This window comes from Protomyctophum bolini, assembly GCF_963924005.1.
Source record: "Protomyctophum bolini genome assembly, chromosome: 2".
NCBI classification, from domain to species: Eukaryota; Metazoa; Chordata; class Actinopteri; order Myctophiformes; family Myctophidae; genus Protomyctophum; species Protomyctophum bolini.
In genome coordinates, this window is record NC_137863.1 from 38,380,894 (window position 1) to 38,403,668 (window position 22,775).

The 22,775-nt window shown below is 41.1% G+C and overlaps 2 protein-coding genes across 3 annotated transcripts; both read left to right on the forward strand.

The window, feature by feature from the left end:
• The first annotated feature begins 2,436 nt into the window (after positions 1 to 2,436).
• prelid3b (PRELI domain containing 3) lies at positions 2,437 to 9,765 on the forward strand. The gene is made up of 6 exons (XM_080784246.1): positions 2,437 to 2,565; positions 4,302 to 4,470; positions 5,769 to 5,858; positions 6,398 to 6,468; positions 6,990 to 7,092; positions 7,442 to 9,765. The coding sequence occupies exons 1-6, from the start codon at positions 2,534 to 2,536 to the stop codon at positions 7,556 to 7,558; spliced, it is 582 nt and encodes a 193-aa protein (XP_080640372.1). The 5' UTR covers positions 2,437 to 2,533; the 3' UTR covers positions 7,559 to 9,765.
• Positions 9,766 to 12,183: 2,418 nt separating this feature from the next.
• Positions 12,184 to 21,608, forward strand: aurka (aurora kinase A). 2 transcript variants are annotated; one of them, XM_080784230.1, is made up of 10 exons: positions 12,184 to 12,514; positions 13,803 to 13,868; positions 15,379 to 15,664; positions 15,758 to 15,797; positions 15,910 to 16,104; positions 18,031 to 18,169; positions 18,408 to 18,556; positions 19,424 to 19,598; positions 20,640 to 20,835; positions 21,479 to 21,608. In XM_080784230.1, the coding sequence occupies exons 2-9, from the start codon at positions 13,806 to 13,808 to the stop codon at positions 20,808 to 20,810; spliced, it is 1,218 nt and encodes a 405-aa protein (XP_080640356.1). In that variant the 5' UTR covers positions 12,184 to 12,514; positions 13,803 to 13,805; the 3' UTR covers positions 20,811 to 20,835; positions 21,479 to 21,608. The 2 variants fall into 2 exon arrangements, with proteins under 2 accessions (XP_080640356.1, XP_080640355.1); XM_080784229.1 differs by lacking the exon at positions 21,479 to 21,608 and having other exon boundaries at positions 20,640 to 21,423.
• The last annotated feature ends 1,167 nt before the right edge of the window (positions 21,609 to 22,775 follow it).

A 22,775-nucleotide genomic window follows, 5' to 3' on the forward strand; every position in this document is an offset into this window, starting at 1 on the left:
TTCGTAATGTGCACACACGTGTGCTCACCGTGTAGGTTGGTTCTGGGTGTGGTACCGGGCCCGGCATGCTTTGTGTGTGTGTGTGTGTGTGTGTGTGTGTGTGTGTGTGTGTGTGTGTGTGTGTGTGTGCGTTTGTTTGGGGGGGATGGCCCTGAGGCAGTCTCATGGCCCAGGCGTTCATAGACTCAGGGTCAACCCCTGCTTATTGTAAGCCCTATATACTCATGACAAATAGTAAAAATAGACGATCTACGACTTCAGAATACGGTACAATGTTGTGGGCATGTCGATATGCTATTTTCACTATTTTTCATTAAAAAAAAGATGCCGTTATTGTTGAGGGGATACAGCTTTTGTCCTCACACGTCTCAATATTAGCCATTGACAATGAAAGGAGAAATTAGGTCAAATGTCCGCCAAATATGAGGTAAATTTGTGCCAACACAAACATTAAATGCCATTGACAATGAAGGGAAATTTATTTTACATCATATGTAGACAAGCAAATCGGCTAACCAATCACATAAATTCAGTTCAATGAAAGGAGAAATTAGGTCATATGTGTCTCAAATATCAGCTCAGTGGCCTTGTGGTCCGCCCTGAGACTGGGAGGTCGGGGTTCAATCCCCGGCCGGGTCATACCAAAAACTCTAAAAATGGTATCCAGTGCCTCCCTGCTTGACACTCAGCATCAAGGTTTGGATTGGGTGTAAAGTCCCTGTGTCATACTAGCGTCATGCCCAGGGGGTGTACATTGTACACTGTACATTGTGTGCCTCACAAGACAGAAACAGGAGATAGGCTCCTGCCCTATGGGCCTCTAACCTCGCCTCACCAGGCTTTCCACCACCTCGGAGGAAAGCCTGGTCTCTGTTTCAAAAGTCTGTATGATCCGAGCGGGAGTGGATGATATCGTTACGTCATGTTGTAGTATAGAGCGCCGCAGTCCCGCCCCCTTTAAATAAATTATATTAGAAGTGCCGATGGGAGAATGCATTGGGGTTTCATTTCCTGGGCCACTCGCTTTTCTGAAAGGGGGCGGGACCGCGGCGCTCTATTGTTTTGTAGTCGACAGACAGGAACAACAGGCGGCGGCAACTTCCTTTTCCCTCTCAATAAAAGCTCTCATAGCCTGTAGCTTTTATTGACAGGGAAAAGGAAGTTGCCACCGCCTGTTGTTCCTGTCTGTCGACTACAAAACAATACTACAACATGACGTAACGATATCATCCGCTCCCGCCCGGATCATATACCGAAATGAAATGGTGCCCAGGCTAATGGGCCTCATGGCTCGGCAAGGCTACTTAGCCTCAAATATGTAAATTTTGTCCCCACAGGTCTCAATATTTACCATTGACGATGAAAGGAGAATTTAGTTCAAATGTCCGCCAAATATGACAAACACAAACATTGACAATGAAGGGAAAATGTTCGTCATAACTAGACGAGCAAATTGGCTAACCAATCACATAAATTCAGTTGTTCATGAGATTATGTAATAAGAGCGCCCACATCTCCCAAGAGGAAATAGGCCTACATGTAGGCAATTTATTCAGTCATGAGTCTGACCAGAAAAGCAGGTAATTCTGGTTATTCCAGAGGGGTGTATTAAAAGCAGAGACATGGAATCAGTTCCACTCCCAGCTAATCCAAAAAAAGTTGTGGATGAACTATCCAAGTATACAATTTATACCCTTAAATGGTCATAGGTCTGTGTAGGCCAGGTGTAGGCATATAGATAAGAATAGTAGAAGTTAGAAAGGGTCCTTCACACAGCTGCTAAGTTCTAACTGATAACATGCAATTAATGACAGCAGCAGGGGTTGGTGACTGGACCCCCGTGTGTGTGTGTGTGTGTGTGTGTGTGTGTGTGTGTGTGTGTGTGTGTGTGTGTGTGTGCGTGCGTGCGTGTGTGTGTGTGTGAAAACATTACGAACGTCGTGATTCGTGACTCCAAGGTCGTAGTGCAGAAAATAACCTCCAACTCGTGAGCTGGATTGTTGTGCAACAGGTTACAGGTTACAACATGCCTGAGGTGGCTGCCTTCAATCAAGCTGCAGTGGAAAATCGATAAAGACAAGAATTCCCTATGTATGCAAACGTTTTGGATAGGCTTTTCTTTGTTCACTTCAAAATATTGAACAGTAGCCTACCGGTATCCGTCAATGAAACACACTACTCTTTTAATATTATTATATTGATCAGATAATATTATTTTAATATCAATGGACTCGTGTAAAAGTATACTCCGTAGTACGGCGGTGTAGCTGCTGTGTCAATGAACAGATCTACAAGCTGCCTAGACGCTGTCACCGAGTCGCGGCGCGACGCGTTGACAGCTTGTAGATCTGTTCTTTTAGGCAAGGCGGAAGTGCGCAATGCCATCATGTGACGTGTCATCCCAAGGTGGGCGGGGGGAACAAAATCCTCTTTCTTCTCAACGTGTGTGTCACGGTGAGTTTAGTTTAGTACACTACAGTGTGTGACTGCACTCCTACCGGCTCACACTAGTGTACTCTGCCACTATACAGCCATGAAGATCTGGACATCAGAACACATATTCAAGTGAGTAGCTCATTTTATTTAAATGACTCGTTTAAAGCGTAATTTGTACAGGTAGCGGTTGAAAAGCCGGGGTCCACCCTCCCCCATCTGACTGTCCCCGGATCAGTCTATGATGATCAGTGTTCTGGTTCCGTCTAGAAGGTCAAAATCGAGCTTGTATCATGTAGCTAATCCTAAACTAATTGACCTGTAGAATTTTACTTAGTATCCAATTCTGTTCAGTTGTCAACTAAGGTTGTTTATCCCGCCTATCCCGGTACAGTTCTGGTTCCTTTCGGAATGGCAAGAACTGAAGAGCTTAGGCCCTGTTATGTACTAATGTAGACTAATACAAGAGTATAATTTTACTCGGAGCATCCGATTTCTGTTATCGTGACAATTACATGAATGAATGACTGTGTCCGACTCAGTAGGTGTGTGTGTCTGTCTATCTATGGCTGCAGCAGCAAATGCAGTGACATTGCGTAAGATGGCTAGCCGGCTGGCGGCTGCTGGCACGCAACCTTTCCCCTACATTGTCCGCGCCCCCTTTATGGTTACATGCGTCACTCGGCAACCACGTTGCTTGTTTATCTCCATGGCAACCATCCACTAGGCGCAAATTTTTGAAGAGCAGCCTTGCCATCCATGCGTACCGGACTACCGGTGCAGCAATAGATGCAGATTAAATCATTTATTAGCTGCCATCTCTATTCTAACAAAGCCCTGTAAGTTTTGTTTACTTTAAATGGATTTCAAATTGTTTTGTGTGTCACATCACTGTTGTCTCAAGAGAGACTTTACGCATAGATAGACCCAACATTTCCCCTCAAGCATTGGTGACTGCTGAAAAACTCCCAGGAAGAAAACTAGATGTGCTAAGATGGCTCTGGGTGGGCAGCTGTCTTCCTCTACCACAGTGGGGTGGATGACAGATAGTGACAGAGAGAGAAAGGGATCCGTTGTTGTCTTCAGAAAACAAGAATATGTACTAGGCCTACTTGTGCGGCCATAGCTCAATGGTAGAGACTCAGAGCTCATTCAGTAATCAGAAGGTCCCTGGTTCGAATACAAAACAACTCACCCCTTTACCAACTCGCCCCGGGCGTACATCCGGCGGAACAGCGTGGCCTGGTATTCCTAAAGTAATTTAAGTAAATGATGCTTAAACGGTTAAACCTAACCTTATTCCTAACCTTAACCTCAGTAAAACTATGCCTAAACCTAACCCTATTCCTAAATTTCACCCCAGTAAAACTATGGCTAACCCTAAACTTATTTCTAACCTTATTCTCAGTAAAACAAAATAAAGAATACAAGAACCGCCGCACCGAGCTGTTGGCGTGAGGTCGGCGGAAAAAAGCTGGGGCGAGATGGAATTGGGGCGACCATACCTGTTACCCTGGTTCACCCTCTGGTCTGACCAGTCTGTTGATGTTGAGGTGTCTCCTAAACAAAACGCTTAACCCTAACTACACACTGGGTGCTGTATAAATGTCACTCAATCCATGGAAGGATACATAAATGTACAGGACATACTTATGTACATTATGCGCATAGTTGCATACTATGTATGTATGCACAGTAACAAAAAATGCCCCAAAGGAGTGGAAACACTGAATAATGTATTATTTACACTTTGGGTGTAAACACAGACTAAACTGAAACTTCCCCCAAAAATATTGTTTCTATTATTATGATACTAGCAACGTGGTATTGTCTTTTAAATGCACTTTCTTTCTCCCCTCCATTTACAGCCACCCTTGGGAGACGGTGACGAAGGCTGCAATGCAGAAGTACCCTAATCCCATGAACCCCAGTGTGTTTGGAGTGGACGTTTTGGATAGGACGGTAGACACACAGGGACGCCTGCACAGTAACAAACTACTCAGCGCAGAGTGGGGCCTTCCATCCATAGTCAAATCTGTGAGTGTCAAAAGTTGTCAAATTAACTTTCATTGAAAAATGTATTAACGGTTTGCAGAATGGGTACAGTTCAAGGAAAGTACAGGTCAATACAAAATCTGCTAAGAGGATAAAACCAGAAAAAGCAGTAAGACTTGTTTACATAAGTTTACCTCCATTTTCAATTCATACAATATACACTTCTATGCTAAAAATAAATCATTTAGAAAAAAGGGAAAACATGTATAGTATAGCAATAAATAATATGTAAATAGGATTTATACAGCTTGTTAATGTTGCACTTGAAGAAGGGATACAATGGAAATCACTCTTTGAATTCTTTGTCATCATTTTCAAGTCACACAAATGGTTCCTTTTTGTGGTTTAAATAAGAATGGAAAAAGTGAGCCAATACATTAGCCAGTCAGGCTAATGCGCTACAGGCCCTGAAGATGACCTTAACTCCAATGCTATTTCTGTAGAGGTTGTAGCAGGTCATCTTGCTGTCTGAAGCCTGGCTGTGTATGGCTGCGTGCCTGGCACATGCTGTCCAGGACACAAGACTTCCATTCCTGTCATGACAGGGCTCTGGCCCTTGGCAGCATGTGATGTAACATTCCAGTGCTGTAATAGCTGTCAAGGACTTTCTCTGAACTACTGCCAAATGTGAGCAGCCATGATGTTTGCATTGTGCTGCGTCCACTGACTTCCTATTTTTCAGCAATTGTCAATTTTATAATTAGTGTTGGTCATTCAAATTACAAATTATACTAAACATGGAAATTGAGCAACATTATTTTGCAAGACCTTTGTGTCTTCACCTGATAAATGTAGGCCAGGTGAGGAAACCTAGATAATCAGTAACAAGAACCAGGTCAAGATCTCTGGAGCCGTGGAGTATTACACAGTTTGCCCTATTGCCCCTTTTTGAGTTCAGTCATGACTGTAATAAATGGAGGGCTTGATAGTCCAAACCATTTAAATATTAGCCAATCGGTTGATTTGGTTCACATTCTTTAGCTATAGCCTTTGGCTCAGATATCCAGGATGTTTCAAGAGGATCAAGGCAGTGCCAATGTCTATTAATACCAGCTCTAATTCCATTGAGAGTTTATGACACTGAACTGGCCCCAGGGATCAATACCATATTACTGTAGCTCGGTAATCTGATTGTCTCAAGTCACTACGAACACTGGTCATGTGCACAACTTAGGAGGCAGTATACAATCGCTATTATTAGAGATGCACATCTCAACAACGTCAACAACTTATGTTACTCTTTTGTATTGATTCCCTGTTCCTTTCATTCTACTCTTTAGATCTTTGGAATTTCACGGACATGCACATACATCCAGGAACACTCTGTTGTAGATCCTCAAGAGAAGACCTTTGAACTCCAATCCTCCAATGTAAGTACGACTAAGACCGATCTTAATGTTCAATTTAATTATAGTGCCAAACGAGTTGTCTCAAGACACTCTACAGGACCTCTTTATGTACCTTACAACTGGTAGACTTGACCACTTTCACACTGGTGTCTCTATTTTGAGCATGTCATTAAAGACGCACAAAATCAAAAGATTTTCTTACTGAAATGTGGGTGATTTTATTTTAAAAAAAATGGTGCAACTTGTCAATCTAAAATGTCAAGCTCACAACACGTTGTTCAAGTGTAACAGGCTTAACTGATTAACTGAAAGAATGGGTGAAATTATTACACAGAACAGGCCAGAACAACATCGTGCCATTGTCCCAGTCATTCATTGAAGAACAGCCTTTGCAGTTATGTAATACTTGTTGAACTTCACTTCAAACTGATTAATTTCATTCATTGTGATGAGCTTCTGAAGATTTGGGTTACAGTTTAGAAGGGTTTTGTTCAGTGTGTGGGTTGCCATTTTATACATGTCATTTTGACAATGTTCTTGTATCATCATTTCTGCTTTAGATCACATTCACAAACTTGGTATCTGTCGACGAGAGGCTAACATACAAACCTCACCCAGAGGATCCAGAGAAGTAAGTTCTTATGCAATTAGTACGCTATTTGTCATTCAGTGTAAGTGTGACTGGCTTAACTGGTAGTACCGGTAGTTGAATAGTAGTGAATATGAATATTTTCCGCCCCAATGATTTGCATTTGCAACTTAACTGTCTGGGGTCACAGGTGCTCACAAAAGCCCAAGTAGACAACTTAAAATGACCCCAAACATGTTTGAAAATGAAATATTCCTTTAACCATGTTGTAGCTTTAAAAGATTAATTAAATGGGCAGATGAAGCATAGACTACATCTAAATCACATGAACATTTTATCCACTTGAACATTAGTGGTCATATAGACCATATTCACACGGTGGCATTTTACAAAAAAACAGGGTGGCATTTCATTAACTTAATGGCAAGAAGTCTGCTGTGTGAATATGATGAATAGGCAACAATCTGCAAATATAGCTGCTATTTCAGGTATAATCACCAAAGACAATTGGTGTTGACTGTAGTCTAAAGGGAAATTTAAATATATGTTTTGCCATTTTCCAGAACGGTACTGACACAGGAGGCCATCATCACAGTGAAAGGGGTCAGTCTCGGCAGTTACCTGGAGGGAGTTATGGCTAGCTCCATCTCTAACAACGCTGGAAAGGTGAGACGCATCCCTTAGAATTGATGATTGTCTCAAATGGCAGGTTGGGGCCAACAATAATTTGCAGGTCATGACTGATGATTTTATTATGGTGTCTTGCACCAAAGATACCCGGACTCCTTATGGGTAGACAGACTGTAACATACAATTGAGTTAATTAAATAATTTCATAGTAATTCATCACACAAACGATCAGAACTGAACATACACATGCCAGCCAACACTGTTTTAGGGGTACACTTACTATATACTTCCAATGTTTTTCTGAAAATCTTAATTCACTGACAAATCATTTCAAAATATTGTATGTCTCCTGTGGAGTGTGGACTAATTATTTGCTCTTCGTCAGGGGCGTGAGGCCATGGAGTGGGTGATCAGGCGGCTGAACGCTGAAATAGAGGATCTTGCGGCCACCGCGCGCGAGACCCTGCGTACACCCTTGGCAGCTGCAGTCGCTCAAAAATGACGTCTCCCCGTTTCTACTCCCAGCACTGCCAGCCTCCCTTCATGTTGCACTAGTACTCTTTTTGTTTTGTTTTGTATTACTCATCGGGGGCGCAGCTTCTCCATCTACTATCTATATTAGATACGTTTCATCCAGCAGAGTGCAACATAAAGGGACTCGGAGGAGTCACATTGGGGGAAACTACCAACACGGACTGTATCGAGAGACTCTTGGAGAAATGGGTAGTACACTGAAACTATAATCACTACTGATGACCATGTGTTTGCACGAGGATGCCAAAGTTGGCAGAAAAGTATGAGGCATCCAAGTGAATTAGCTGAAAACTGTGCCAAAGTATGCAAACCACTTTGTCTGGTCGTTTTAAAATACATTTGTCCGCGACAGTTCGGTCTGATATAAGACCTTATGGTAACAGTAGGTCTGCTCTGGCCTTGTGGGTTTAGAACCAAGAGGTTAATAAGAAAAACAACATCGACCCATGGTGAAACATACTGGAGGATGTTCTGGGTATGTGTGCCCTACGTTCTGAGTAATGAAAGAAGGGAACAATGCATACAGGTGCTTGGTTAAGTGCAATGCATATCACAGTACATAGATAGGATTGACAAAACCTTATTGGGCAATCATTGAGAGTTGTACACGGTTGCCCAATCTGGTCTGTTTGAGTAAGGGCCATGCTCTCAACTATGTTTTCGTCAGTAGCCTCATTAATAACAAGCATGTATGTAGTACCAGGTTAGTGCATCTCAGCCTGAATAACAGTACTGTATTTTGTTATGAACAAATATTTATTTAATTTACATGAAGGGATCAAGGTACATTACATGTTTTTGCTGCTGATTGTGTACACACACTTTAGCTAGTGGGATGACAGGAAACCTGGTTTACACTTGTGCGCCATTGTCTCACACTGGAAAAAGATCTACAAACCCTAGCACTCTACAAGCTCACAGCGCTGTGAGCTTGTAGCTTGTCAGCTCAATGAGGTTTTTGCAAGGTGAAAAAGAATGCTGTTCCATTTAGTGAGCAAGACAACTTTGCAAGACATGCCTCAGGCCTGTCAACTTATGTTGACCTTGGCATTGGACTACATTTGTGCTTACAAAAAAGAATACATGGCATTACATACAATTGCGCTGCTAGCCATGCAGTAAGTGATGTTTTGAAAATGGTTCACAAACTGCATTTGAGACGGTTTTCAACGGTTGTACCAGGGTTGTGGTGATGGTGAAAGTTTTAAATTATTTTCATTCTATTACCTATAACTGCAATATTTATTTAGTACAGCATTTAATTCAAGGTAGTGGTTTGACCTGGGATATCTAACAAGAATTGTGTTGTTACACGCTTTGTTACAATATGTAAATTAAGGATTTTGTCAGGGTATCTCTGACAAAGAATTGGTGTCTCAATAACCAAGCGGTGTATGTGAAAGAAAATAAATGGTTTAAACGCACAACAGAGGGGTTAACAGACAACATATTATTTAAATTCCTTTTTATTCTATGTTCCTCAGAATGTAAAAACTCATTGTGGTAGTTGAAATGGAATATAATAGATATTCTGCTATTTTGAATGTGCCACTTTACTTTTGCATGAACATGTTGGCAAATTGCTTCTGCTATTCATAAATATATATATATTGTATTCTGAAAAGTAGGAAAATCATTCTTTAGTCAATGACACTGAAAGGATGTTGTGGCCATAGGATTCTGCCAAAATATTACTGATTGTTAATACATGAGAGCCTATGTTCCTCAGACATTGATAACGATATGCCACAGCAACTGAAATATTCACATTCCAAAAAGATTTGTCAGTTTGAGTTGTATCATAGTTAACTTGCATATTCATCCGTGGGGTGCCGATATACAGTATGCAAGCTCTTTGCCAGAAACTCCTTCCGTGACATTTAAACAAACTACACACAGTAGTTGTTCAGTACTTTATTCTACTGTTGGGACTGTTCCAATGGAATGTTGAAATGCTAGGGTCACTTACTACCACACTGTGGCCAGAACTTAAGCAAAATTATTTGAACATCCTTAGAATGCCAATTAATGCAAGCTACTTAAAACGTTCTTGTATATTGATACAATTTTGAACCATTTGTGAATATGATCTGTGAATTATAAACCCTTATTCTGACAAATCAATTGGCAATTATCTCCTTATTTGAAATGGAAAATAAAACTGAACTTGCTTTATGTGTACTTTGTATTTTCGTACCTTTTGTAATTTAACAGCATACATGTTTTTAGCCCAGCTCCCACTGTTGATGTGCATATAGTTATCCTTTGAAGAGGGGAAAACAAAACACATGAGCCCCATCTCTTTATAAACCAACTTTTGACAATTTTTTAAATATATATCTTGCAACCAGGCTGTGGAAAATGCCCAAAGGAATTCAATGACAAAGATAACTATTAAGAGCTATACTTGCTAATTGCTATATTTAGATGTGACACGATGAATTCCTGTTCTGTTCTTTGACTACATAGAAGTGTCTATTTGTATGTCTCTAAATGTTTTGATGAATTGAACAACCCTGTTGTAAACAAGTGTAATGCTTAATTGGGTCGTCCACTCACAGTTGACAAAAATAAACGAACTAACTAACAGTCTCTGTATTGAGTTTGTGCTTAAAATGTACTGTAATTCTACAAACTGTTAATAAATATTTCAATCAATCAATCAATGTTAAATATGAAGTAGAAAATGACTCCATATGAACAAACTACCGTCATAGTAGCAAATTACACCCCCTCCTGGGGAAATCACAACATGACAAGTTAGTTTTGATCAAATAGTAAGTAAACTATTACCTGTGTTTATTATTAGTATAATAACTATTACAAGTGTTTATATTGTAGTACAAAATAGGTTTTGGACACGTGATTTATTTTCAAGACTCTTTATTTACAGTGAACAGTGAACAGTGAATTTACAGTGAACAACCAGTAGCCAATGAATTTATGTTCAGAATCTCAGAATCTTGCACTTGCTATTACATACTGCCTGCATGATCTGGATGGAATTGAACATTACAGCCATTAGTCCAGTAATAATGTAATTTGACCTCAACCTGTCACCCTTCAAAAGCGGCAATGTGGATTAGACACAAAACGGCACATGAGACAATACAACACCTAATAGACTATACATTACAAACAACCATAAAACTGAAAATATAAATCTGTATGTTATCTACAACAATACATTCAGGACAGGAGGTACACCAAGAAAAGTCAGCCAGAGCGGCAGTCCATCCAGGGTAAAAGTTGAAGATACCCAAATCCTGCTTCAGTTGCATGAATTTCAATAGGAGATGAGAAGAAGATTACCCATGCAGTAAAAGTAGATTGTTTTCAGGATACTACTTCAGTTCATCCACTATTTATTTATTGAGGACGACCTAGAGTGTTATGTAGACACAAACATTAAGTACTTTAACCCTGTCCAGTGGCCTTGTGGTTAGAGTGTCCACCCTGAGATTGGGAGGTTCGATCACCGACCGGGTCATAGCAAAGCCTATAAAAATGGAACCCAATACCTCCCCGCTTGGCACTCAACATCAAGACATCGCATCATGATTTGTTGTGAACTTGTAGACCAAATCTTTTCAAGTATCTTATGTGCAAAATGGGGTGGTTAAATGAAGAAGTCCAGCTGCACAATACTAATCATGTTCTACTAAAATGCCTCTGTGTACATTACTCACAGACACCGTCTGGTGCTGTTTTGTTTTTTGAGGGGCGCTAGCCCCTCCTATGTCCAGCTTTGAGGGTTTGTGTAAACATAAAACATTGAATGCCATTGACAGTGAATGGCCAGCTGTGAGTGTTTGTGTAAACACAAACCTTGAAGACGAAGGTGAGGACGCAAATTGTGATAGGCCGGAATGAGATGATATATGACTATGTATGATGATAAGAGCGCCCATCATTTCACACAGGTGTGAGTCTAGTCTAGTAGCCATCTGCCTCAGTGGGTTCCTGTCTCGCAATCACAGACGTGACAAAAGCCACCATTGACCCCTGCCCAGCAACAAAAAGTCCTAGTTGTGTCAAATGAACCTCTATGCATGCAGCACCACACATTGGTGTTAAGGCTGCCACATGTACCTCCATTGAGTGTGAAACATGCAGTGCCCAAACCCAATGTCCATGGCCAGCTAAAGACCAAAGTGGCCAAAGACAAATCGGATCCAACCACAACCAAACCTTCAACAGAACTGAAGAGTCAGGAGAGGCTACAAAGTAATTATTTACAAACCTTTGTTTGTAACATGTTTCATCCATTTGGTTACTGAAAAGAACTCTTCAGGGGAAAGGGGAAATCCATCTAGCTTGTTGAGGGATTGTCTTTTACCCATATTATTATTCAGCAACAGCTGTTTCTTTTAAAAGCCTTGTTTGGTTGCACACTGCTGCCACCTACTGTTCTGAAGTAATTACTCCGAGGTGGAAAGCCTGGTGACGCGAGTTTAGGAAGTCCGTATCAGCCAATGGCTGCGCAGCACAGAGCATCTCTGATCTCCCCAGCCAATCGGCGTGCCGGTACGGTTTAAAGGTTATGAAAGAGGGACGTTTGAATTTTTTGAAAAGGAAAAACAGTTTGTAGGAAGTCTGGGCAAGTGGGCATCCCTTTCCGATTCAGAAGAGAACAAGACAACTGACAAGAAACTCCGCTGGTTTCGGCCAATTTGACCAAAACAATCGCGTTGTCGTTCAAAGTAGTTAAACAGAAGTATCGTATATATCTACGGAAAACGAGCTAAGGTTGGCGTCGCAGCAGAGCCCCATGTATGTAGCTACTGCTAGCTACTGTTAGCTTCGGTTGGCTACCAGTTAGCAGTTGAAGGCCTAGGCTCTGCTTTAGTGCGTTTTGCCGTCGAGCATTTTGATCTCCGCGGACAGAGGGTTCTCTTCGGGAACTGTGCAATACCATCTTGTGGTGAGTCATGTTAATTAACATTGTAACATATATTTTTGAAAACTACCCTAAGCTTAGTCCACTTGCCAGAATGTGAACCCGGCATGCTGAGTGCATCAAAGTTTTTATGTTGAGCATGTAGAAACTGACGAATGCTAACTTGCATTATGTTGAGCAATTTTCATAATTGGCATAACATGTGAACATTCCATTAACAACCTATAAGGGGAGGGGGGGAAATCTAAATGTCGTCATGCCTGGGACCCTGACCATACTCGACAATCAACATTTCTAACATAAAACCTTGGTGTACGCAACATGTCTGGGTTCACAATGGGGCTCTATGGGCTGGCAAGTAGACTATAGTTGGCTGTATCAGTTGAGACACAAACCGTTACACTAACAAGTAACAACAGATATGTGTAGCCCCACAATATCTGTGAAATTGCAATATAATGGCTACAGTCTACCCAATATGTTTAGTAAATGAAATAGTAACTGTAAGCCTCGCCGATCTATTTATTTATCACCTTTTTTTTAATGGAGAAACATGTCGACCATAAAGATACGTGCCCTCAGGCTCAGAAGGAACATTGGCCTTCACACCACAAATGATCTTACCTGTGACGCCTTGAATATGTTTTCCTCCGAACACAGCAAATGGAGAAGAACAGCCTTTTCTCTTTTGGTGCATTCAATCAATTTAATTTATTTCAGAGTTGGGTCCATGATTTCACACAACACATTAATATAACAGAAGTGCCAAAAAAGACTTCAACCGTGTTCAGTTTCAAAAGTACAGACAAAGTGCTCCAATGGTTCCACAGTATAGACGAGAACCTGACAGAACTTGAATAGTGTTAGTTATGACTACAATGATTTACTGACTCAGATGCTCATAAGATTGCATCGCAGAGCAGGTGGGTACCCCAGCACTAACAAACGGCTTCAGGGAGCTAGCAGCCAGACTCATACAGTCAATATAAGCCACTGAGTAATCTGATCATGCTGCCTTTTGTAGTGACACCACAGTTGGGCAGTATAGATGTGTACACTACAGAAAGGTCTAAACTAGTGAAATCTTCACTTTTTCACAATTTCTTTACGGGGAGTGAAAAAATGGGACAGAATTCTCAAATGGTTGTCCATGGTTAATGGCAAATCTACCGTATTCTCTACTTGTGTTTTAGGATTCTTCTTTCTACAATGAAGGAATGTGACAAAAAAATAACTCCATGTATTCATGGGTGAGTTACAGAGTAATTGATAGAAACTGGTAACTAACATTGTTGTTTCTCTTCCGTTTTAGAAAATGGACGCTGCCAGACTCCGGGTGTCTAAGGGCATGGACCACCCCCAAAAGCCTGAAGTGAAGGTAACTACTGTAGGAGTCATCTTTGCTGTGGAAATGCAGTAAAAGTAGTCTTTTCTGGATATTGGTGGATAATACTACAGGATACTACTTTAGTTTACCCAATATTTAATTAATCATCCTTGTGTTATGTAGACACCATCCATCTGCAAAAAATATATATACCAGTATTTTTTTTCTTTGAATTTTCCTCTAGGCCAAGGGTTTTCAACTGATTTTGACCCAGGGACCACCATCCTGACTAAGCGCAACCTGGGGACCACCACTATTGTGCGTGGCGGGTCCATCATAGACCCACCCCACACAATAGTGGTGCGGGGTTCATGCACCACAGGGAGCTGGAGAAAATAGCTATAATATCTAATAAAATAGTCATTTTGTTTGAATATGATGGAATATGATTAAGGATTACTGTGATTATGGAAAGCTCATATTTCATATCACACACACACACCATACAGTAAGAACTCCTGTAAGTTCTTACTGTATGCATTTTTTTTATGCATGGCCAGGGGCCACCTGCAATAGCGGGTGGTCCGCGGACCCTAACCCTTTTCAGGATGTAATGATCATTAAACTCGGAGCAATAACCCACCTAATCCCTCCCCAGTCATGAGTTAGGAGTTTGAATGAATGTACAATTATGCGCAGGATGTAAATTATCATGTCATTTGTAGATGTGAATGGACTTAATTTAACTACACTTTTTTTTTGGAATAATTTGCTTTAAAAGAAAAACCTCTCTCACACTTAAAGTGATCACCCTCTTCTGTGCCAATGTTGGCATCCATGCCTAAGGTTGCCTACCCCTGCTCTAGCGCTCCACTTCCGGTCGCACGCGTCTGTTTATATTTCTAACTCGTAGTAGCAGTGTTTGGAATCTCTTGAGAGATTGTCTAGTTGTCTACTCTACATTAACAACCTTAACCTTATCCCTACTGCTTGTAATTTAAACAAAGCTCAGTGGCCTTGTGGTTCAAGTGTCCACCTGAGATTGGGAGGTTTGGTTTGATGATCTTTGATCCCCGGCCAGCTCATACCAAAGACTATTAAAAATGGGACCATGCTTGGCACTCAGCAGTCGCCGTCAAGGGTTGGACTGGGGCTAAGGCCCTATGACATATTGGGCACCCGCTGGCCAAGTGATACTATGAATAAAAGCAAAAAAAAAAGTCCCTATGACATACTAGTGCCATGTCCTCGTGGTGGTGTACTTGTGCATCAAGCTGCCTCCCGCTATAGAAACATCAGATAGGCTGCACTATGGGCCTCATGGCTCGGCAAAGGCTTTACTTATTCAAAAGTAATTGGCTGCTCTACACTACAGTACAAGCTCACAAAACATTGCATCGGTGTGTTGTGAAGAACTTGTAGACCAGCCGTTTTAACGTAGCTTTATGTGCAATGGGGTGGTTACTGGTTAAATGAAGTCCAGCCGAATAATGTCTAAAATCCCTGCTCTGTCTACATGCTGCATTACTCACTGTCTGGTGCCGTTTTGTGTTTTAAACAGTCTAGTAGCCACCTGCCACAGCGGGTTCCTGTCTCGCAATCACAGACCTGTCAAAAGCCACCAGTGACCCCTGCCCAGCAACACAGAGTCCTAGGTGTGTCAAATGGACCTCTACGCATGCAGCAACCACGCACCGGTGTTAAGGCTCCCACATGTACCTCTGTTGAGATTGTGAAACATGCCTTGCCCAAACCCAATGTCCATGGCCAGCTAAAGGCCAAAGACAAATTGGAGCCGACTACAACCAAACCTTCAACAGAACTGAAGAGTCAGGAGAAGCCACAAGGTAATAATTTACAAACTTGTTGTATAATGTTTATAATGTTTCATCTGTTTGGCTACTGAATCATGATACATTATCATATTTCTTCCATGTCAGGTAAACCGGAAAAGAATGAAACTACTTCCTCGGGGAAAGGGTAAGTCCACCTAGCTTGTTGAGGATTTTAGTTTTCTTTATTTTGGCCCATAATAATATTCAGTAAAAAGGGTTAAAGTGGTTTTCTAAAATTATTTGTGCTTGTTGTACAGGAAGGCGCGGTGGAGCCTTGATAACTTTGAAATCGCCCGTGCCCTGGGGAAGGGCAAATTTGGCAATGTTTACCTGGCCAGAGAGCGTTCATCCAAGTGGATCCTGGCTCTTAAAGTTCTCTTCAAGAAGCAGTTGGAGAAGGCAGGAGTGGAGCACCAGCTCAGGAGAGAGGTGGAGATCCAGTCTCATCTGAGGTGAGGGATAACAGTGCACACGTTCCTTTAAGACCAAATGCTTCTCGGTCAAGTCTTGGGTTGGGATCTTTTAGGATTTTAACAATTCTGGTTTGTTAATGATGGGGTTGCTCGTTTCTCTGATATTGTATCGGGCCCTATGCATGCACTTGGAAAATGTCTTTCCTGATACTCTGACCCAAAACATTCAATTGACAGTAAAGTTAAACTACACTGTGCAGGATTATTTGTGTGGGGAGGAAGGGGCGAATGTGTAGGCATGTCAAAGATGCAAAACGATATTATACTTTATATCTGATTGACTTTTATACCACTTAAATGGTACAAAAGTTCGGTTTCTCCAGATCAGGTAAATTGCCGATCACCGATGACCGATCGCTTAATTTGGAGTGAAAATCGTCCGATCGATCTGAGCAGTACCTCTAATGGTCCAGTACACGTTTGTAACTCTAAGGCCCTCATTTATCAATGGAGTGTAAATTCTGCCTTAAATTCGAGTGTGGGTTTTGTCGTATGGTCAAGTCGGCACGGCTTTTAGTTTTAACAAGTGATCGTAAACAGTTGATCCTTGCGTATTTTCGGTCTTGGTGTTGATAAATGCGACAGCTGTATCTGGCACGGCCTATAAAATCAAGCCTCGCACTCGTTTTTGCAACATGAACAACTGCAATATGACCAAACGTATGGAAAGCCACTAAAAACGTTCCCCCGCTTGCCTCGCTGCCCGCCTCACCCCCCCCCCCACACACACACGTGCACATATGCAACTTGCAAGCCAAACTGTCACTGTTAGTTGTATATTAAGTTATTAAAGTCATTTTATATACAACAAGATATATTTGTATACGAAAACCTGAATCTGTGAACCCTGAATTAAAAAATGAATCTCATGTCATTGGAATGAGTTTGGAAGAGCACAGCCCGTGACAACTGCACACGCATGCATGCTGCCGTTTGTTTTGCATTCCTAGCTGCATCTCCTCCTGTGGTCTGTGACACTGAGCATGTTTATGTTAAAGAAGTCATGTAGTGTAGGTGATCCCCAACTGCTGTGAGTGATGCCACGTTAATGAGAGAGAGCCTGGCAAGGCAGTCCTAATCAGTGTTTATGGCTGGGTGGGATCACTGGGATGCACGTCCATGAAAAGATTTAAACAGCACCGCGCCGCCCACCGCCTTACCAAGTCGTGAAAATGATAATCTCGCGCTCAGCCTACTGTCTGACTGATCCACATCTTAAAGGCAAGCACATTTAAATGAGTGAATGATTAAGCCCCTAACGCCTATGCCATTGCAAATCGGCAAGCTATGCTTGTCATTGTCACTTTTTGGAAATAAAATGGGGGTGTACGTCCATGTATGCAAAAAAATAATATATAATAATTATATTCACGTGGATATTTAAAAGTCTGTCGCGCTGCTCTCCCATCGTCATCTCGCACGTATTGCGCTCGCATGTATTTTAACAGAGCCAATAAAGCACTGTTCGATTGAGCATCTAAACTGTGCTCCCGACCTAACGTGAGTTTTGTCGTAGGGTACATCCAAGTTCAAAGTCACGCTGGAATGATAAATGCCTAAAATTACGGTGACCTTGTCGTACGCCCAAAAATGTTGATAAATGAGGGTTCATTTGGTTCAATTTGTAAACTCTCGTGTTATGATGGTCCTTGAAATGCAAAGGTTTGAGAACCACCTGTATTGTAATTGTATAGCAGAGATGAAGTCCACATACTGACTCGTGACGATGTTAATACAGTTCCGGATCATCCACCTAAAGTCATGACAGTGTCGCCCTCACCATGAATAATGCTGGCTGTATTATTATATCATATCTAATCTGTGGTCTACAGCACCTGCCTGAACACCTTAAATATTCTCTGCAATGTGTCTCAGTCTCGATATTCATATCTGTATATACCACAGGCACCCAAATATCCTGCGACTGTACGGCTACTTCCACGATACTGCTCGTGTGTACCTTATCTTGGAATATGCACCCAAGGGGGAGCTCTACGGCGAGCTGCAGCGCTGTGGCAATTTTAACGAGCAGAGGAGTGCGACAGTAAGTCTTCTTAATGAATCAGGGCATTTGTAATGTTTTTCATGTGGATGGGGGCTTTACTTAAAGCTTTGCAACCACTTTATTCAACATGTTATAATTTAGGCATTTAGCAGACGCTCAATTTATAACTTGTACTTAGAATAACGTATAGCCCTTTGACACACTAATATTTCTATGTGTAGTCTTGTTTTCTCTGATCACATCCCTGAATTGGATTTTGTTTTCTCACATCTTCCAGTACATCATGGAGCTGGCAGATGCCCTCTACTACTGCCATGCCAAGAAGGTGATTCACAGGGATATCAAACCAGAGAATCTGTTGCTGGGGGCCGATGGGGAGCTGAAGATTGCTGATTTTGGCTGGTCTGTCCACACACCCTCCTCCAGGTACACATTCCACATGCATCGCATATACCTAAACTTGTTTTTAAGGGAGCACTTAACCATTTTCAATCTTTGGTCTTCACTAAAGTGGCATTATAAGATTGCGCCAGTTCTGTCGACTCACTGCGTGCACTGTGGATGGTTCAGAAACCAATTACTTAATCGACAAGAGTCCAAGGCCAAGCTAATGGAACATTCGTTTTCTTTGAAGTTGGCATGTTTAAGCCATTTTAAGCCATTCTTGCATCAATTTGAAGTCTTGTTTTACCAAAGGTTTCCTAACTGTCCACAGCCTTCTGAGACACTGACTGGGTAGATTGGGACCTCAGGTTTTAGGGTGTCTTAAATAAAACTTTTTTGTTTTAGAAGGCCTTTTCAAAATCGGCCTCTGGTCTAAATGGGTTCATAATAAGCTTTAGGGAGGATCAGAAAATGGGTGAATGCTTCTTTTAATCCTGAAGAAGTTTGCACTTTACTGTGGCTGAAGGACCTAGTGGCATCACCACACATCTTGTCAATTGACAACTTAGTTTACTTTGGACACATACCGTATCGTGCAAATGTGTATTTATATTATTGAACTTGCCTGAATAATCGAGTTGGTTCTGCTAGATCTCATCAAGGACCATATTGGTGGTGTTGCATGTTTAGCCCTTAGATTTAAATCTTTCAAGAAATAAGTTTCCTTTAGTTTGTATTCAAACTTTCAAGCAATAACCTGTTTGTGTAAAGTTGGCCATGACATGTGACAACAATAGTCCTACAAACTTTATTCCAGCTAAATCAGCGATGTTTGATCATGACCTCAGACACTTTGTGACAGTGACACATTTGTCTCATACCACTTATCCTTTCACTTTGGTTGTTCAGGAGGTCAACACTGTGTGGAACTTTGGACTACCTACCTCCAGAGATGATTGAGGGAAAAACCCATGATGAAAAGGTGGACCTGTGGAGTTTAGGCGTGCTCTGCTTTGAGTTCCTGGTGGGCAGACCCCCCTTCGAGTCAAAGGGTCATGATGAGACCTACCGCATGATTTCGCGGGTAAGATACAGTTCACTGAGTAACATTTCATTAAACCACAAATGCATTTCAAAAGCCTCAAATGTTCTTTTTATCCGTCCCACGTTTGGACAAAACATTACTGAGATATATATATATATATACAGTAGGCCCAGACTGTTGGTCTGCATACTGATGCTCTGAAATGCAGCGTGACTCGTCAGTCTTCACTTGAACTCTCAATAAAAGGAGAGAAGGTCAAAAACAAACTATTCTCACAAACAACATATGCTTCTCCCCTACGGCTGCTGTAATGTAAAAGGTTGAAACCTGGTTTCATTTTCCATGTAATTTTATATCAGTCGGCACCATTGCAGCAGTCTAATATTTATATTACCCTGAGATATGTCATATTTTCATACAAGATTAGTATACTATAAACAGGTTTGTGTCAATCGAATTATAAGTGGGAGAACTTCAGAAACTCCTCTGCCATAGATCTAGCAACTGCTTACTCAAACTATTGAGTGCACTCGCTATAGACTATGAAATGATTGTGGAACTTGTAACCATGGTCAAATGTCTATTTTTTTATTTTTAGGTGAGTAATCTGATTACTTGACACATAAAAACCGGTTAAAGCTGCTATAAGCAATAATATGTCAACATTATAATGACCTTTTTATTTATTTATTTGGTATTCAGACAGCCAGCAATGGGTAGAACGCTCCCAATGTAAAATGTAGTCTTTGTGACACATCTAGGGGCAGCAATCTCCATTCAAAGATGTTCCTAGAAGCTTTCTCATTGGTCGAAAAAACCCCGGTCGCAATGATTAACCAATCGGGAAGCAGACAGGCAAATCGACCAATGACAAAGCTTCTAGGAAAATCTTTGAATGCAGATTGCGGCCCCTAGATGTGTCATAGAGACTAATTTTTGGGGGTGGAGCGTTTGGATACCAAAAAATAAAAGTGATTAAAATTGACATATTATTGCTTATTGTAGCTTTAAGCTCAGTTTACCTGATTACTCAATCAGGCCCTTGGCTCATACCTGTGCAACATTTTTCTATTCATGCAGGTGCAGTATACTTACCCGGCTCAGATTCCTGTCACTGCTGGTGCCAAAGACTTGATTAGCAGGTTGCTGAAGCATAACCCCATGCACAGGCTGCCCATCCAGGGGGTTCTAACTCACCCGTGGGTGGCTGAGAACTCTACAAAGAAGCCCACTGTCCCCATTGATTCCTAGTACAAAGTGATGGCTGCATAGCCTGGTAAACTAAACCGTGATGTCTTACCAGGCTGTGATGGCTGCATAGCCTGGTAAACTAAACCGTGATGTCTTACCAGGCTATTGGCTGTGCAGCGTCGCTGTATTATGTCAAAGGGACCCAGGTTGCTGAGCATTTCTGTTCCGACACTGTGGATTTACTTGATATCTTGATATGGATGTTGTCCTTTGTCTGCCTTTTCTTAAACGGGATGGTCATCCCAAATGGCATTCTGTGAATATTATTTTTTTAAATTAATGTTTAATAACTTGATGTACATTGTCATTTGGGCCTATTGGAACCACCTGGTGGGACAACGAAGACATCGGGGAGACTGCTGCTTGCATCCAATGTAACAGCACGTTTAACCTTGCTCATTATATGATGCAAAAGAACCATGCATTTTGAGTTCCATCTGCAACTCTTCATGTCTTAGTTTGTCCACCAGGGGGCTCTATAGGCATAATGTAGCGACAGGCAGAGGCCTGCTACTCGGATGTATTTGTAATTGTAATGTGACTTGTATTTTTTTTATGTGGATATGCTATGACTAAATAAAGAATGTGTACATATTTCGTACATATTTACGTATATATTTTGTTTACTTTAGCCTTTTATTGATTCATAAAAAGATAGAGCTCCCTAGTTGGAGCTTTAAGGAAGCTGAAGTGCACATGTGGTCTCAGTGGACAGATGGAGAAGTAGGACATTTTGTCAAGATGCCGTCACATGAAATTAACAAGTAGGCCTGGGCCAGAAGCTCAGCCTCTTTCCCCCCTCTTTCCCCCTCCTACATACAAGAAGGACCCAACGATTGAACGTTATGCAACATATCCTCGCATGGCCAGATTTTTTTATACGGACATATTTGTCTGGATTCGCCTACTACACCGGTGTTATATAAGACTATAAACATGGATTTATATGAACTATAGAGACATGAATGGCAATTTGCAAGGGGGGATGGGATTAAGTTTACGTTCATATTGTTATATTCATTTGCCGATTTCGGTTTTATATAGCTACTAATTAGATTAATGTCAGAATCTGGGCTTTAATGAAAATGGATCCTTGTCCCGCTCTCTCACTGCGGCTTCGCCGGCTTACAAATGGGCTATATAATGAACGAATGTAGCCGATACAGGCTATATAGAAAGGAAAAGGGACTATTTTCTCCAACTTGATTTATTATATATAGAGAAAGAAGATACACGTTTCTCACCGTTTTCGTTACATAAAACCACACATTTTTACAATATAATTTCACTTATTTCTTTATTCTTTAATATTCTTTTTTCCATATATGATAACGATTTTGAGATATACATTCCATCTTTTTGAAACCACAATAACACTACACATACGGTTTTATAACATTTCCACAGAACCCATTGGATTGCACAGAATGGAAAAAATGTTTTCTCTTTTTTTATGAGCTCAATACATTTTTGATTCAGACAACCGAATTTCGAGCCAAGAATGATTCGAATTAATCTCGCAATATACATGTCAAATGCACAGATAACAGTGTGGAAACCTTCAATTTGAGGTTAATTTGTGTGTGAATAGCCTATATCACCACATATTTGGCCTGTGATTAGGCCTCTTTCAGGTGAAATGCATTTATTAGCCTTTTATCGCCAATTGAAAGCTAAATAAATCCAGTTGTAGGCCTAAATCTCAGGTTTTCACAACAAATTCGTTAATGCCAATTGAGTTATTTCCAGTTTCATAAGGTTTTGTCTGAATATCATACATTCAATGCATAGTTTGTATAACTTCTGTATAGACCATCTATACCTTACTGTATGCATTTCCACTATTTTAAATGTTCGTAGAAGGTCCAATTTCCTCACTTAAGAAATATTTTATAATTTCTATTTTTTTACTGTCTGTTATTGCCATATAGTGTTGCCCTCGTCTTTGTCCATATAGCTTATCTG